The sequence below is a fragment of the Rhodamnia argentea genome, chromosome 2, assembly GCF_020921035.1.
Source record: "Rhodamnia argentea isolate NSW1041297 chromosome 2, ASM2092103v1, whole genome shotgun sequence".
NCBI classification, from domain to species: domain Eukaryota; kingdom Viridiplantae; phylum Streptophyta; class Magnoliopsida; order Myrtales; family Myrtaceae; genus Rhodamnia; species Rhodamnia argentea.
The window spans coordinates 13,615,031-13,632,253 of record NC_063151.1 but is presented as its reverse complement, the minus strand read 5'-3'; the positions used below and the strand labels follow the sequence as shown (position 1 = coordinate 13,632,253).

Here is a 17,223-nt window from a genome sequence, read left to right as displayed (position 1 = left end):
ATAGCAAAGGTAAAGCAATCGAATGTCAAGACTTAAGTTTTTACCCAGCAGAGTCGATTAAGAATCCAGGTGTCACCTTGTCTTTAAAAGCAACCTCTAACCGAGATTACTTTCAAAGAGGGGCATTTGTTGACACTTGATTTTTAATCAATTTTTCTTTAGTTTTATTTTCCAAAATTCACTAAAAATCCACAAAAAATCAAAAAAATTAAAAATCAACATTGGAAGCCTTGGCCAAGCTTAAGGAACCAATTTGGAACAAAAAATAATTTTTCATATTTTTCACATTTTTTAATATTTTCGAAAATAGGAAAATACTTGAAAAATTCATAAAAAATACCTCATGAGGTCAGAAAAACACATAAAAATGTTCAATATTTTTATTTTAATTCCCTTTTAATATTGACCTCAAGAAAAATCAAAAATTGAGTTCAATTTTAGGAGTTTCTTCACAACGCCTAGGGTTGAATTTACACAAAAAATACCAATTGAGTCTTTTTATTTGCAATTTTTGCACATTTAGAGTCTAGACATTCAATTGCAGTCCCTTTGAACTTCAATTTGATCAATTACACCCTCAATTGCGCGAATTGTACGAATTGTACGAATTGCACAAAATTTCCAAAGAATCTTGCAATTTAGTCCCTCAACTTGCCAATTTTTGAAATTACTTTTAATTGAGGGACTATCATGGTAAAATTGGACTGTCCCCCTATGTTTTCACACATTATGAATCAATTGGCATAGGTCTCATGATCCAATTTGATCAAATTGACACTCAATTGAACTTTTCCCCAATTTGGGCAAATTGAAAATTTTGGGATTTTTGTGCAAATTGATAAGAACTTTTGGGCAAAATCACATTTTTATATAGAATTCAGGCCCTTGAGTCCAATTTTGAGGTTTAATTACAAAAATTCCTAGCCAATTTTGATTAATTTCGAAAATTGTATGTGGAACACTGTCTGAACCGGTTTGGACCGGTCTGACCGCCGGTCGAACCGGTCCGGCACAATGTCGTCTTCCTCGGGCGACTCGCGTGAATTGCAGAATTGCTGGACGAGTTTCAACAGCCAAATTGGGGTTCAATTCAGCCATAATCGAACTAATTGTTTTGGGGTTTTTGTTTCTCGGGTGAAGACGCGTCGATTGCCATCACCGGCCCGGCCAATGGCCGCCGGAGCGCGACGGAATCGACGGTCAAAGTCGTCCGGGTCCGAAAGTCAACAAATCCTAGAATATGAGCAATTGGCACTCGTTTAGTGATTAACGGAGGCTCGACGGACTTGGACGGAATCCTAGTGATTCCGTCACCGTCCGGCGAGCCAGAAATCACGTGATTGCACGTGATAGCATCTCGGCCAAGCTTCACCCGAGCGCGCGTTTTTTTTGCAAATTGGGTATAAATAGTGGAGAAGATTCTAGAGCAAAAGGGGGGCTCATTCTGTGCGCAAGGTATTCAGAGAGCGAGGGAGAGAGAGAGAAAAGGAGGGAGAGCTCGTCTTCTCGCCCGTGCGATCGAAGACTCGAGCTCAACCGTGAGATCTTCGTGAGACCAATCCAGGCCGAATCAAAGCCTGCAATCAAGTTCAAAAGCTTTGTATCAACTCCAGGATTCGATCGCACCAGCTCGATCAACTTGCGAGCTCCTAAATCGGTAAGTCGTTCTTCCAATCTCGGTTACGCTAATCCATGGCATCGCACCGATTCATGCCTGATTCTAGCAATTGCTATGTGCGTTTTTGCCCTTGAGCATTGCTGATCATCATCGCACCTTTTTTTTGTTTCGATTTTGCTCAAAAACACGCTGATCGAGTCCGTGAAACCAACCTCCATGGCCGATCAACGTCGAAGCTTGTCTAGACTAATCTAGACCAAACCAGGTCAATCGGACCCGCAAGTAAGGTTTCTACACTTGGTTTAAGTCGATCCTGTGATTTAATCGAACTGTTATGCCTTGTCCCGCGTGATTGAACTTCGCGAGATTGATTCCGTACGAGCTTGATTGTCTGCGATCCCGTGGATGAAATTGCTTGATTCTTGTATATGTTGATCCGTGAAGTGAGGTGAATAGATTAGGTTTGGTTTGGTGTCATTCCGGCGAGATCTCGCCGTTAGATCTCGCCGGAACTCTCTCAACCGTCCATTCATTGTCGTCGTAGGGAAGAAGATGAAGTTGACGTGGCGTGGTCAACGAGTCGGCGGTCCGACGTGTCTTTCTCTTGTTGGTCCAAGTGGTCGCTGACTCGGCTCGGCCGTTGGCGCATGAGCCGAGTCGGATCTCATCCAACGGCCGGGGTAATTCGATGAGTTTAATTCTGGGCCGTTGGATCTTTATTTTGTATTTTCGAATATTCGTTTATATTAGATAGAAATTAGAAAATAGTAAACGGCGCCGTTTAGCCTAGGGGATGCGTCGTCGTTTTAGTCTTATGAAGAACGAACGGTCTAGATCGAGTTTAGAATCAATCGTAGCCGTTCAAGGTTTTAATTCATACTGCGTCGTTTTTGTTCTATATGAGTGAACGGTCCGGATCAGAACGAAGGTTTAATCGTGGCCATCGATACATTTAGCTAAGGCGACGTCGTTTTGCGTATAGGGTCAGAAACGTTGCCGTTTTGATTCGAGAGAGATTGACGGCCTAGATCGAACTTCGTGATTTAATCTTGGCCGTCCGTATATTAGAGCGGTGCGGTGTCGTTTTGTTTATGGCAGAGTCGACGGCCGAGATTAATTCACAGATTGATCTCGGCCGTCCATTCATTTTTGATATATTCGGATATTAGGAAAATGGTTTTAGAAAAATTCAAAAATTAGGATATATAGGTACGGTGCCGTTTTGGTGTTGCGGGTGAGTCATGGGCGGTCCGACCGGGTTGACCGGTCGTTGACCGGTTTGACCCGGTCCGGTTTATTAATAAAAATAATAAAAAATAAAAAGAAATTTCCAAAAAAATCCAAAAAAATTGTAAAAATACTTAGAAAATTCAGAAAAATCCCAGGTTTTCACAAAAAATTTCTAAAAATTCATAGATCAATTCGGGACTCATAAAGTCCGGATCCAGAGTTTTGAGGTTTCGAGGGTCGATCTGTGTCGATCCGGAAAATTCACAACATTTTTAGAAAATAAATAAAAAATTCAAAAAAAAAAATAGAAAAATTAGAAAAAATTTCATAAAATCACTATAAATGAGAAATGACCACATTCAATCGGCTGGACCCTAATTTTGTGATTTTCGAGTCCCGAAACCCCCAAAAATGACCATTCTACCATTCTAGGCCTTCCGCCCCAAATTTTCACCAAATCATCCCGAAACCCAAATTTGATTTTTTGTGTGGGCCGATAAGGCCATTTTAGACATATCAAACCTTAATTGATTGATTTGATTGCTTGTGTTGATTTTGATTGCGCATTAAATTTTTTTCGATTGTGATTGTTAGGATAGAAAATCCCCATCTGCATGAATACTTAGAATTGTTAGGACCTACCTCACCCGATATCGCATCTGCATGAATTCTTAGGTTAAAAAAAACACTCGACATCGGTAACCGAAAGGGCGTCAATGTAAATTTGGCGTAACCAAGTCCCCGGACCCAAAAATCTCTGTTTTTTTTTTTTCGCAGAACCGAACGGTTTCTCCCGACCTTTCGGTAAGGTTTTCCGATCGTACCTTCCAATAAATCGATCGGTGGCGACTCCAATTGCATGTACACATTGCACATGCCACTCGACCACACTAAGGTCGATTTCGATATTTGATAAATTTTACCCGACATCGCGATTCGAGTAATGGGTCTTGGGAGAGACCCGCGATCCTAAAAAATACCCCGCCGACAACCGGGGTCTTCCTCATATAAAAATTAAGAGGATCGGCTCGTTAACCCTCACTCACCTCCCGCGCGCATTTGACGACGGAGGAGGGTTGCGACACCCTATCGAGCGGTCGGGAGAGACCGTTCGATTCTACGAAAATAAGAGAAGTGGGTCCGGGGACTTGGTTAAGTCGAGTTTCGAATCGACGCCCTTTCGGTTATCGAAGTTGAGTGATTTTCTAACCTAGGAATTCATGCGGGTGATGCTCAAGGCGAGGTAGGCTCTAACGATCTAGGGTTATCACACGGACGGGAATTTATATTCTATCAACCACAATCGAAAAATTAAATGTGCAATCATGAATAATCACAATCCAAACATACAATCAAAGGAGCATGGCATGTCTAGTATGGCCTACCCGGCCCAGAGAGAGATCTATTCAAGTTCCGAATGGTTCGGGAAATTTTTTAGGCCAAGTGCCCGGAAGGGTAAAATGGTCATTTGGAAGGTTCAGGACCCCAAAAACCACAAAATAGGGTCGGGCCAGTTGAATGTGGCCATTTCCTATTTTTGTGATTTTTTAAGAATTTTTTGAAATTTTTCTAATTTTTGGAATTTTTTATTGATTTTCTAAAAATGAATAATTTTTCGGATCGGCATAAATCGACCCTCGAAACTTCAAAAATGTTCAATCCAGGCTATAAGAGTCTTGAATCGATCTAGACATTTTTAGAAATTTTTTGGGAAAATTTGGGAATTTTTAAGATTTTTTATGAAATTTATTGATTTTTTTTTTTTTTAGAAAATTTTTATGAATTTTTTATTAATTTTTCGGATAGGGTCAACCCAATCAATGACCGGTCAACCCGACCCTGACCCGACTCATGACCCGCTCGACCTAAAACGATGTCGGATCCTATTTTTGGGATATTTTTCGATTTTTAAAACTATTTTCATAATATCCGAAAATACGAAAATTAAGTGGACAACCACGATTAAACCCGGGAATAATCTCAGCCGTTCATTCACTCGCGCCTACGTGCGCCTCGTCACACCGGATCACACCCGCCCTATGCATCAAAACGACACTGCATTGCAAACGAACGAACGGCCACGATTAATCCTAGACTCGATCCGGGCCGCTCATTCCTATTAAAGCCTAAACGACGACGCATCAACCTCTCTCCTCAAACGACGTCGTGTGCCTATTAACCTAAAACGGCATCGTTTTTTATTTTTCTTATTTTCTATCTATTAAACGAATTATCGAAAAATACAAAAATCCGATCTAACGGTCTAGAATCAAACCCGTCGAATTATCGGGACCGTCGGATCTAATCCAACTCGGATTATTCGTGCCAACGGCTACCGTGACTCGGACTCGAGTTGGACCTATCACGACTCGCCACCTTAGAAGGCGACTCGTTGACCTGTCACGTAGACTTCGTTTTCAACCTCTCGCCAATGACTCAACCAACGGCCGTAAACTTCCGGGGACAATCCAACGGTGAAAACTCAACGAAACTTCACAAAACCAACACCAATCGACTCGTCTACTCTCCCGGATCAACATATCTCAAAATTAGGCAATTTTATCAGCTAAATCGCGAGCTATGAACTACGTACAGAGTGACATTGCATAGTTCAAACATACAGATTAAAGCCAAATCATAGCAATTCCTTCGTACACGATCACCATAGGGAGTTCGGAGAGGGATTACTTGTGGCTAGAGGCAAGTTAATATTTATTGACAAGGCTATACAAATTTATTTCTACATGGGACTGTCCTCTTTCCGCTCTTCTGGCTACCACAAAATGATAGACCGGGAGATATGTGTCCGTTCATCGATGCGGTAAGTGTGTAGAGGAAATCGAACCAAGGCGCGCACCGCCAACTAGCGACCCCATAATTACATCAAAGGAATTTTCACCGTGTGCTCATCGTATTAATAGGAGATCTAGTGATCCACCACCGATTATTTTGCTTGACGGATCCATTATTATAGAACGAGTGTGCGCTTAACCCTGCTGGTGCACTGTTGATCTTTATTATTTTTAAGATTAGCTTTATTTTATAGTATTTTTAGCATTATTATGCTTCGATTTGCTTCTTTACGAAGTTTATGTACTTCTCATGTATCATCCTTAGCAATGAATACAAATTTATTTCAACCCATAAAATGGTATTGAATAATGATGGAAACTTCTAATGTATATCGATTGGTTTAGCTAATAGTATACAAAAGGTCAAAATAAAAGACATTTTGTCCTCTTTGTATTCCCTTTTTAACCGTTTGGTGATCCACTCACGGCCTTAGCATATGCGTTTTGCCACTGCAAGATTCCTTCGCCGCTGCGAAGAGCCGAAAAGCAGCGCTGCCTCCCGTCCTACTTAAGGGAGGTTGAAGAGACATAGATACATACATTAGCGATTGAATTAATTACTCATAATGATGATTAAACTAGTTTAATGTCGTTGTTGCTCACCGGCTGGACTTGGATTCTCTCGGAAATTTCGTCTCCACCCCACCATGTCCAATCACCTCCTTAACAAACAAGAGCATCTTTCTCCCACGGAGATTCCAATGCTCCCTTTTCTTTATTCCCTTTCCTCGCACTTTCCTCAGCTTTCTCGCCCACTTGTTTCTCCATAAAATCATCCTTTGTTTCCGTCCTTAATTCCTTCCTTTCTCCTTCCTCTTTAGCCCTCTCAGATCTGTTCTCTCTCGCTCTCTCTCTCGCTCTGAGTTTGTTCAGAGGTTCTGCTGGTTTGACCTCAATAGAGCCCCTGCTCTGCTTTCCTCTGTTTCTCTAGGCAGCACACTGTCTGGTACGATTCTTCGCCTGAGCCAAATTTAGCTTCTTTGCAGCTGAAACTTGGTCTGTCGGGATCTTTACACAAAATCCATCTGTCCAATCGCTTGAAAACCTTTGTTATTCACGAAAAAGATCTGGTCTTTGTTCAGATCTGTGGCTGTTTTTGATCCGCTGTTGGAGAAATCCTTTCCCACTTCCGTTCAGGTATTGATGCATATGTTGTGTCCCTGATGTTTTTCATCCATGTCTCCGGTTCTCAGTGAAATCCTCCTTTCCGGGTTGATGATCAGTTCTTCAATCAGACGCAGGACCCACTTAGTTCAATCTTTCTCTGTTCGATTCCTCTACTGGTTCTATGTTTTCTCATAAATAGTCTCTACTTCGTTTCTAGCCTATATTACACAGCTAATATCAATATTGATTTATATACATAAGCCGAACAAATTATTATCATCTGGGTCCTGCGTCTCACAACATCTTTAAATCAAAATAAAAAAGAATTCGATCCCTCTTCTATTGTCGTAAAATTATCCTAAATCTGCTCGGCCGAAAAGAGATTATTTGATGGCTTCGTCGAGCGGGAATTCCTCGAGCACCGCCCGGCCTCAGAACTCTGGGTCGGAGGGCGAGCCGCAGCAGCTCCGCATGGACCAGAGGAAGAGGAAGAGGATGGAGTCGAACCGCGAGTCGGCAAGGCGGTCGAGGATGCGGAAGCAGAAGCACCTGGATGACCTCACATCCCAAGTGACTCGGCTGCTGAAGGAGAAGAACCAGATCCTGACGGGCATCACCGTCGCCACACAGCACCTGGTCAACGTCGAGTCGGAGAACGCTGTTCTGGGGGCTCAGATGACGGAGCTGAGCCACAGGCTCGATTCGCTCAACGAGATCCTGAACTCCATCTTCCAATCCAACGGGGTCTCGAGACCGGTCAAGGCCTTGATTTGGGTTCTCCCTACGACGGCTTCTTCATGGGTCCTATGAATTTGGGTTGCGTGAGCCACCCAATCATGGCAGCTTCAGACGTGTTTGAGTGCCGATGATTGGTTGGTCTATCTGGGTGGTGGTTGATGACTTTCTTGAAGTTGGTCGCAAATGGGTAGCTAATGGGAAAACAAGCTTAGGGCACTTTCCGGTTATTTTGTTAAATAATTAGGGTTGATTAGGTAAAATGGCTTAGGTGGGTATCTTAAATGTGACTGTCTGATAAATGTCAATGTCAATGCTGTCTAGGCAATTGGGGTTGTTTTTTTTTTTTATCTTTATTGGTGTTTTGTGGGTTTGTGTCATGTGAATGGCTTCGACTGGCATAGTGACATGATGTGAAGGTTTTTGGGGTTGTATGAGGTCAATATCGTCCTATAATATGTATTGCGTACTTTTTATTTGTTACTGATACTGATATCTCGGCTCGAGTTTTGATTGGTAGTTCAGAAAAAACAAAAATTAACTTGAAATCCGACCACTTGGGACTAATTTAATGAGCAAATCGATTTGCACCGTTCATCATCAAATGCTGTGCTATATAGTCCAGTGCAAGTTGCTTGATTGAAAAATGTTATGTCCTGATGGAGATTCTTCCTATTGGCTTGGGCGTATTGCAATGGAGATTAAACTACACTAGGAGCTCTTCTAGAACGCCGGAGAAAATGAGATGCATCTTGCTCAGACTGATTTAGCCGTTCAATGTTTTGACTTTCACACTTGTCCTTTTACATTCTCACATTCCTGATACCGAAGAGATTGTAAATCAGACAAATTGAATGTCTTTTGTCGAATTATAATTGGTTCAGTTTGTTTTTGCTGCAAAATAGACCTGTGTTAATGAGAAATATGTACTAATATTTATTCTGCGTTTATTATGTTTATTCTAAACTGATATTGCCTTATTCATGTTATATTATAAGGGGGTGCATGACAACTATTCTACTTCTTTATTTATATTCCAAACCTATTTTTGGAACAGATTTGAAACAGAAACTCGTTTGGTAACGTAATTTTATTTTTCTATTTCTGAAATAAAAATTTGTTCTAGAAATATATTTAAAAGGGAATCAGAAATTAAAAAATTTTAACTTCTCGAAAAAATCAAAAATTAGAAATAATAACACCTCACTTTTTCTCAAGTACCCACCGCCGCTGACTTCCACCCGCCACCGCCCACCGTCACCCCTTGCCTCACCGCCGGCCGCCGATCCCGCCGCCGACCACCGCCTACTGCCGACCACCGCTTGTTGCCAACCACCGCCCACTGCCACCCCTTGTCGGTGGCCTCAACCACCGCTAGCCATTGCCGATCTCCACTTATCGCCGTCAACCACCACCTACCGCCGACTTTCGTTGCCACCAACCACCGTCGTCGATCTCCCACCGTAGACCACCACCCACCGCTGTCGCCCCCCGCCTCACCGTCAGCTGTCGCCATCCACGGCCACCACTCGCCGCTAACCTCCACAGCCGCACCGCCCACAAGCGTAACCACCGACGGTCGTCACCGCTAACCACCACCAACCTTCGCCGTCGCCAACCACTATCCTTGGTCACTTGTCATCGCCCGCCGCCAACCACCACCTACCGCCTGCCGTCACCCCCCACCTCACAGCAGGTCGTTACCACTAGCCACTAGTCGCCGCCAACCCTACTGCCACCAACCACCGCTTGCCGCCAACTAATGCCCACCGCCAACCTTTGTTGCCCACTACCATCCTCCCCCGGTTGCCGTAATAATTGATGGCCGTACCCGATCATTGCTAACCACCATTGGTCGCCACCTCCCACCACCCTTGGCCGCGCAACCACCGCTCACCGTAGGAGTAAAAAAAATATAAATAAATTTTTATTTTTAAGTAGTAAATAATAATTTCTATAAGTAGAAATTTTCAATTATTATTAAACGAACTACTGTTCCAAGATCATAAATTTTATGTCATTATCAAACGTATTTTTTTTCTCAAAAGCTCATCTAGAAACAGAAATGGAAAAATCTATTTGTAGTAAGAAATCTATTTTTGAAACAGAATGGTTGTCATGTACCCCATAAGTGAGAAATTCTATAAAGTTTTTAGTAACTTTTAAAGAACTTAATTTTGCAATACCAATTTCAAATTAGGATTCTTAGATAATAATTGGGAATATAGTGACATTTTGAATCTAAAACCTTATGTGAAATTATTCATTAATGTAATTACTTTGTATAAAATTGTTGCATTGATGTTAAGCATTAATAATTCATGCATATATTTACGAAGAACTTTGTGTTTAGATACAATGACTTTAGCATCTAAGCATATCGTAGAGGAGTTCAACAAAAGAAAGAAACCGAACGGCGAAAATTATGAAATCTATATATGAAAATCCAGTATGTGTTGAAAGAGCATTAAAAGCTCTTAGTCAAGTTATGGAAGTACCTGCAAATGGAAATACTGCACATCATATAAGGGATAAAAAAGCATTTATCGCATAGAAGAAAAAGAGCTATATTGCTCGCATTACATTCTTGAGTAACATGAAAAATGATATCAAGCGAGAGTTCAAGCGTTTTAATAATGCAAAAGACATGTGGATAGCATTAGCAGTTAGGTTTGGTTAAACATATGTTATCAAATTGAGATAGTTTGCTATAAGGTTTGACTCTCATAAGATACCTCTCGAACAAACCTTGAAACAACGTTTGAAGGGTATTGCACTTGGAATGGTAAGTAGATACCAATCCAATTCAGGTCAAATACATTGGACCGCCATCAAAACAATCTTAAGATATCCGAAGGGTACTGCCTATTATTCGCCAAGTTATCAGGAAAGAGATCAGTGCCTTGAAGGCTATACTGATGCTGACTAGAGAGGAGATTTAGATGAAAAAAAATCTATTTTTGAATTTGTGTTCTTACTAAATAATAGCGTCATATCTTGGAGTAGCGGGAAGCAAATAAGTATAGCCTTATCTATAATGGAAGACGAATTCGTAACACTATCAACAGTAGTACAAGAGGGTATTTGGCTTAAAAGATTTTTGGATCACTTATCTATTACTAAGAATGCTGCAAACTCATTATTGGTTGATTGTAATAGCCAAATGGCAATAGCTTACATTAATGATCCCAACTTTCATTGTAAGGCCAAACATATAGATATCGAGTATAATTTTATTAAAGATATGGTTACACGAAAGGATGTGAATGTGTATTATATATCTACGCATAAAATGATAGCAAATCTTATAATGAAACCAATTCCTCTAGATATTTTCTTTAGTAATATAAAATCTCTAGGACTGGGTTATGTTGGATATTTGTATTTTTCTACGTTTATAGTTAATGGTATTTTCTATCATTATTAATGCCTAAATAAGAATTTGACCTAAAATTGTAGAGTTTTTTAGGGAAGACGAAGGAGGAGGAAAAAGGAGAAGGAAGAGGGAACAAACGAACAAGAATAGGGAACAAAAAAAAAATAATGAATTGAAAGGATGATTTCTATAAATTGACATATACCACCATTCCAGAGAACGATGGCACCTCTCGACACTCTTAAATGGATCCTAACACGAAATTACTCCCAAACGACCCCACAAGAGCCGGCAAAAGCGTGTGCCGTCCGATCATTACTTCTAGGTCAACGGTCAATCGCCATCGTCCGTTAGGGTGCGCGACTTCGTGTGGGCTCGGCTTCTTTGACAAAGACGAGCTTAGCCGGCGAACTGGGCCAAGGTGTGGCCCATACGTTGGCACCACTTTTCTTAGTCGCTGAAAGTCATGAGTGAGTGCCACAATTCCCCATACGCTTTCTCTCTCTTACTTTTAATTATTTAAACACTTTTAAGGGAATTCGACAAAAAAAACAAAAAACAAAAAGGAACCACTTTTAAGGGAAAGAAACAACTTCCTTGTTAAGATTTGGGCGCATTGTCAACACCAAATAATAAATAATTCTTTTAACCAGCTTACACGAGTATTATTCATATTTGTCACGAAATTTATGATATCAAGATTGAAACCTAAATAAGTCATTAAACTGCTTCGTTTGAAATCTCATCCGGATCTCGTGATCCATTAGATGTTAAATACAAAAGGATGTTCCTTGCCACTAGAGAAGAAAAAGATTTGATGCTAACTTATGAGAGTAGTAATAGAGCATGTAAACTCCACGTTATCTTCAAATGGCTATTGCCCCGTAAGATCGTATAATAGCATCCTGCGCTTGGGATGAGTTATCGGAGTTTCGACTCCTGCGGTGTTGGCCTATGCTACGCATAGTGTGTTTCAACCCACTTGTTGTTACTGTACCCATGATTGAAAGACATTGTGCTACTTACACGAGTATTATTCATATTCTTCACGAAATATATGATATCAAGATTATTCACTCATCAAATGAGTTTGGATGAAATCGTGAATTTTTTCGAAGCACTAAAAAAACGTACAAATCATGACCACATTTTATAATATTACACATGAATGATTAATTTCTCGATTGTACCCTTTCGAAAAGATATCGGTTGCTTAGAAAAAAGAGAAGTCCTTTTAAAAGGGTACTAATTACTAAAAGATTAAATTAGAAACATGAGAAAGGTTGCTAATTATATTCCTTGGATATGTTTTCGGCCTGTTGATATCTCTGCTTTCACGAAATGAAGAATAGAAATATCCCAGTACTCGTTCTTAAACTGAGAAAGTGGCTATTAGAGGAATTTTTACTTTTTTGGTCGGAACTGTGAGAGGAATTTAAGAAAAGAGAAAGCTCCTAAAAATAAAATAAAAAAAGAAGAAAAAAAAAAGCGTGAACCAACACTTTTTCAGCTTTTCTTCTTCTCCCGGACCCCCCGCCCCCCTTCCTTGACGCCGTTATGACGGTCCCGCTCCCTTCTGTGCCGCGAATGAAACACCCACACCACTCACCAATCACGCCGTTATATGCTAAGCGCTCTCTCTCTCTCTCCCTCTCTCTCTCTCTCCCTCTCTCTGCTCTCCCTTTCCTGTTGCAGAGAAACTGGAGCTCCCTCTCTCTTTGAAGCCCTAAGATAAAATGGTTCGTCTTCACCTTTGATTCTTCTCGTGTTTCCATTTTCATCGAAGTTTCATGTTCTTCATCGAAGGACCCTGCACAAAGCCTTAAGATTTTGAGAATCTGGTGCTATCTCTTTCTTTGGCATGGTTTTCATCGTTATTGCATCGTGCTTGATTCCATACATTTCTGGCGTGCTGATTGTGTGTTGATGTCGCATTTTTGGGGATGATTGGATTTCGCTTCCTCCGCTCATTGTGGTGTTGGTTAAAGCGCGCTTCATTAGGGGATTTCAATCTTTTGGGTCTCTGTTGAGATGTAATTTTTCATGTTTTGATGAAAGATGGGTTTGGTAGTCAAAGTCTTTTTGTTGGTTGTATTTCATGGATGGTGTTGCTGTGTTATGCGCTGCCTTGACCTATCTTCTGTTGTCGATGCTTGAGCAAGTTGCTGAGCCTCTGGATTATCGAGCTTACTTCAGAGAAGAGAAGAACAGGATATATGCTTTGGTTCAGTGTTTCTTCTTTATCTGTTTGCTTGCTGTTGATTATTGATGTTTTGTTCAAGTCCCTGTCTATTTTGGAATATTAATGAGGTGGCATACTTTTGGGGTTATGATGCGCATTATTGGAATCCCATCGTTAAGATTTTTCAAGCTTAGCAGGTTTGTCGGAATTAATTGAATGAAGTCTCCCACTCTAGGACTTTTGCAAGTAATAAAGAGTGCATTTTTGTGTTTTTCATTGTATATTTCGTGGTCATTCTGCTGGTCTTTGAACATGACCCATTGCTGTTTTTCATCTATTGTAGTGACCAGGCCATATATTCTTTCTCTAGAAGAACTTGGCTTGCCAAATTCCATTTCATATTTTGCATGTTACCAGGTTAAAACTTGCATTTTGATCCATGAATTATGTGAAAGTCATGCCAACATGTAATAATCTTTTTCTGCTAGTTTTAATCTGGTAGTACTAGCCTGCTAGGCATCCTCCCTTTCATGCAATTATATCCATGATTACTGCGTCATTATGAACCACTGTTGGAGCATATATTTCTCTTCCATTTTCTGTGGTCATGATTTTGGTTTACTCAAAAGCTTTTGACTGTGTTTGATTCATTTGAGTCTTTGTTGTCTCATACTCTTCCAGACACTCTAACTTGATACTTCATTCCAAGGATAGTTTTAATCACATGGTGTGTCTATTGTGTTGCATAAGTCTTAGTTTTGCTCCCATTTTATGCAGGATGAAATTGCATGAGAACTGTGAGCGGAATTATATTTGCTTTGAGGTACTTTTACTTGCTCCTTTGGATAGTATCTCTAAACTTTGGCTGAATAATCGTGATGCTCATCGTAGTTTTGGATGACATCATTAACAGCGCTAGATTGCTTCTAGACTCGATGCACTTTTACAAGTAGAGAATGACGGTCAGACAAAATACTTGCATGTGAAAGAATCATGGGATCAGCTTGCTGTGTTGCTTCCAGAGATCAAACTGTTCCCAGCCGAACAACCAATGAGACTTTGCACAGGAATATCATATATTCACCGTCGTGGAGCTTCCATTGGGAAAATAGAAGACGTGTGGCTGGTGAAATTGACAATCCACCGAGTGAGTTCAATCATGGAAATAGCGACTGTGCTCCCACTGAGATTAAGGAACCAATCAGTTCAAGGCGAGGCCACATATCAGATGGAAGAAGTCCGATGGGAATTATGGAAGCTCCTTTCTCTCAACAGTCCCCACCTCATGATGTAGTAGGAGCTGATTCAGTAACATCATTATCTGGTAAGTATGACATTCTGCTAATTGTGTCATCTTTGGAGGAGCATTTCACAGGGCATTACTTAACAAAGGTCCATTTGGGAAACTTCAAAGTAATTAGTTCCCCTGGAGAAGTTGTCATGTGGGATAGCTATAATCTTAGAAGCTGGGAAGGCTTGGGCTAATGGGCACATGATTAATCTACATGACGATGTTGCCTAGCTATTAGTTTTCATTCAATTTTTGTCTTCTAAGTGATATTGATCCAAAAAAAAAAAATCTCATGTGATAGTTAAAGAGCTTTCTTGCACTCAAGCCGTTGGTGCAGTATGTTTCTTCTTAGTTATTCCAAAATGTCTCTCCTCTTGTCCTAAAGTGTTTATTGGAAGTTCAGTTCCCATTTGATGATAATTCTGATTGCACTTGGTGGTGGAATATCATAAACACATGTTGCCGATTATTGCAGAGAGCTAGTACAACCAGTGAAACATGTTAGGTGGCAAGTTTTTCCTGATTGTACATGCCTTTACAAACTAATAACTAAACATGTCAATCAACCATCGTGTTAATATGTTATAGCTATTTGGGACTCCTCAGAATGAGATGAATGGGAGCCTTGTTAGCCACTGTTGTTTTTTGCCTCGACCAGCTTGTCTTTTTGGTCAAGACGTCCTTCTCCTTAGACTTGTGGTGCTAAATCTGATGATCTTCTTGTTCAATGTAGATATATCCCAGGCAAACAATGACTCTGCAGAGGTTAGTTTGAATTGATCGAGGCTGATTCTCCAGGAATAGTTTAGGATGATGTTCTCATTAAAATTGCTAATTTTTCAGCTGAGGAATGCAGCAGAATCCCCTGAATCAGTCGCACCAAAGATCTCATCTTCCACAACCATACCATCATCCTTCTCAATGCCAATAGCAGATCCATTGTCTTCCCATACTCCAGCTGTTCCCCCAAATTCTACCCCCTCAAGATGGGCCCAATGTTCAGTAGGACACCCGTTGTTGAGACAAATTTCTGATAGTCGGATTTTGGGAATGAAATCACCATGCAGGAACTCGATATCTGAAGGAAGACCATCATTCGTCCTGTCCCCTTGTAGCAATGAGTTCACTACAGGATCCCAAAGTGGCTTTTCTGATGGCTGGTCTATGCGCACATTTTCTGAGCTTGTGGCCTCTTCTCAGAAAGAGAGGTGGTCTTTTGACAGTGAGCAGTTGGGCTCTGGTTGTGGCAAGATTAGTGGATGTAGCAGCAGGTTCTCATCTTCACCATCCATTGATTTGCAAACATGTGGCGCGTGTACTAAGCTCCTGACTGAGAGATCATCATTTAGAATTACCAGCAATGAGGTTGCAGTGGTTGCAGTATTGGTCTGTGGGCATGTCTACCATGCGGAGTGCCTAGATATCATGACTCAAGAGACAGACCGCTACGAACCGAGCTGCCCAATTTGTACAATTGGAGAGAAGCAAGTATTGAAGATGTCCAAAAAAGCTGAGTTTAAGTCGAGGAGCTATAAGATATTCAAGAAACGGGTTGGCGATGGTCATTTCAGTGGTGACTCAAAGATTTTTGATAAAGGGAAAGCGATGGCACAAGAAAGAAAAATTCCCCGGTTAGAAATGAGTTCCAGTTCAGGGATCTCTTTTGCGAAGCCCTTCTTAAGGAGGCACTTCTCTTTAGGATCCAAGTGGGGCAGGTCCTTATCAGAGAATGATTCTGCCAGGAAGAGGGGCTTTTGGTCAAGATATCGCAGAGATTGAACAATACTAAGAGGTTAGTAGCCGAAGCACAGTGCAAGACTTCAGCTCTACAGATATTCTTAGTTTGGTTTTATTGAGCTTTTGCACAGTTCAAGTTTTTCTATGCATATGTAATTTGAGGATTTACTTAATATTTCTCCGTGACAGGCAATATCTTAAGAAAGTATGCTGGGAGCATTTGCTTGGTTGGGCTTTGAGCACTCCATGGAGTCTGATATACAGATCTAAAGAACAGCATTTTAAATGGCGGTATTATCTATGCCATCAGTATCAGGAGTGGTACATTGGATGTGACGGCGTTGATCTGAAGTTACGGCGGTCCAGGGTCCTGTTTTGCCCATTCGTCCGCCTAATTTCCATTGGAGTTAGTTTCACCTTAGGCAGCATGGGGCTAGCTTTTGTGACCGCTAATGGAGAGGATTGCCTCAGTAGGTTACTGAATTGTATAATATGAATCCGACTCGGGATTCAGGAGCAATGCGACTCACCTTAGTTTATCTGATGGCATCTTAGGCTGCTTATAATTGATCAGGCCGTTGTTATGGCATGCTATTGATGGCTATATCTTTAAACTAGTTCTGTACCTTGTAACCAAATCCAGATCAACTTGAGGTATACCATTGACATTCCACTTTTTGCGGGTGTTGATCGCTTGAATTTTTCATGATTAGTAAAAATTTCCCTGCGGGCATCCGAGGCTACTTTGATTGGGAAACCAACTAATATAAGAAATCAAAGGCAGAAACCATTGGGATTGATTGGTTATCACAGTCTTATATGCTTCGAAAAAGAAATTTAATGGCTGCAATGCTAGTCAGCCAGGTTGAGTACAAAATCAAGAATCATCCATTTTACATTCATACATCGACAAAGTACAATGCTGAAACAATAAAACAGAGTCCGCCATCTTCAAACATTCCGAAGTAAACACGTTTATGACTGCGGTTGTCTTATGGTTAAAGTGGAGCAAGAGGGTTCAACGGCCCTCATGTGTTGAACCCGAGAGACCAACGCATGGATCATCACTCAAGTTCCGACCGGAGTATGTGAGAT

The 17,223-nt window shown here is 40.9% G+C and overlaps 2 protein-coding genes across 7 annotated transcripts; both read left to right on the top strand.

Moving 5' to 3' along the window:
* Nucleotides 1-6,137: 6,137 nt before the first annotated feature.
* On the top strand, nucleotides 6,138-8,048 carry LOC115728768 (bZIP transcription factor 44). The gene is given in 3 exon segments (XM_030659148.2): nucleotides 6,138-7,546; nucleotides 7,549-7,720; nucleotides 7,780-8,048. Coding segments are annotated over 2 exon segments (477 nt in total). The 5' UTR covers nucleotides 6,138-7,197; the 3' UTR covers nucleotides 7,677-7,720; nucleotides 7,780-8,048.
* A 4,549-nt stretch (nucleotides 8,049-12,597) lies between these two features.
* Nucleotides 12,598-16,804, top strand: LOC115755621. 6 transcript variants are annotated; one of them, XM_030695082.2, is made up of 6 exons: nucleotides 12,598-12,657; nucleotides 13,878-13,923; nucleotides 14,014-14,424; nucleotides 15,125-15,156; nucleotides 15,235-16,183; nucleotides 16,318-16,804. In XM_030695082.2, exons 3-5 carry the CDS (start codon nucleotides 14,094-14,096, stop codon nucleotides 16,168-16,170), a joined length of 1,299 nt encoding a protein of 432 aa, XP_030550942.1. In that variant the 5' UTR covers nucleotides 12,598-12,657; nucleotides 13,878-13,923; nucleotides 14,014-14,093; the 3' UTR covers nucleotides 16,171-16,183; nucleotides 16,318-16,804. The 6 variants fall into 6 exon arrangements, with proteins under 6 accessions (XP_030550942.1, XP_048130521.1, XP_048130517.1 ...); XM_048274564.1 differs by having other exon boundaries at nucleotides 12,604-12,657; nucleotides 14,031-14,424; XM_048274560.1 differs by having other exon boundaries at nucleotides 12,617-12,657; nucleotides 14,090-14,424.
* Nucleotides 16,805-17,223: the final 419 nt, after the last annotated feature.

Coding starts and splice junctions, on each gene's coding strand:
- LOC115755621 (XM_048274560.1), top strand. CDS start 13,889: ATGAGAACTGTGAGCGGAATTATATTTGCTTTGAG. Junction 13,924..14,089: donor GGAATTATATTTGCTTTGAG/GTACTTTTACTT, acceptor TGCATGTGAAAG/AATCATGGGATCAGCTTGCT. Junction 15,157..15,234: donor CAAACAATGACTCTGCAGAG/GTTAGTTTGAAT, acceptor CTAATTTTTCAG/CTGAGGAATGCAGCAGAATC.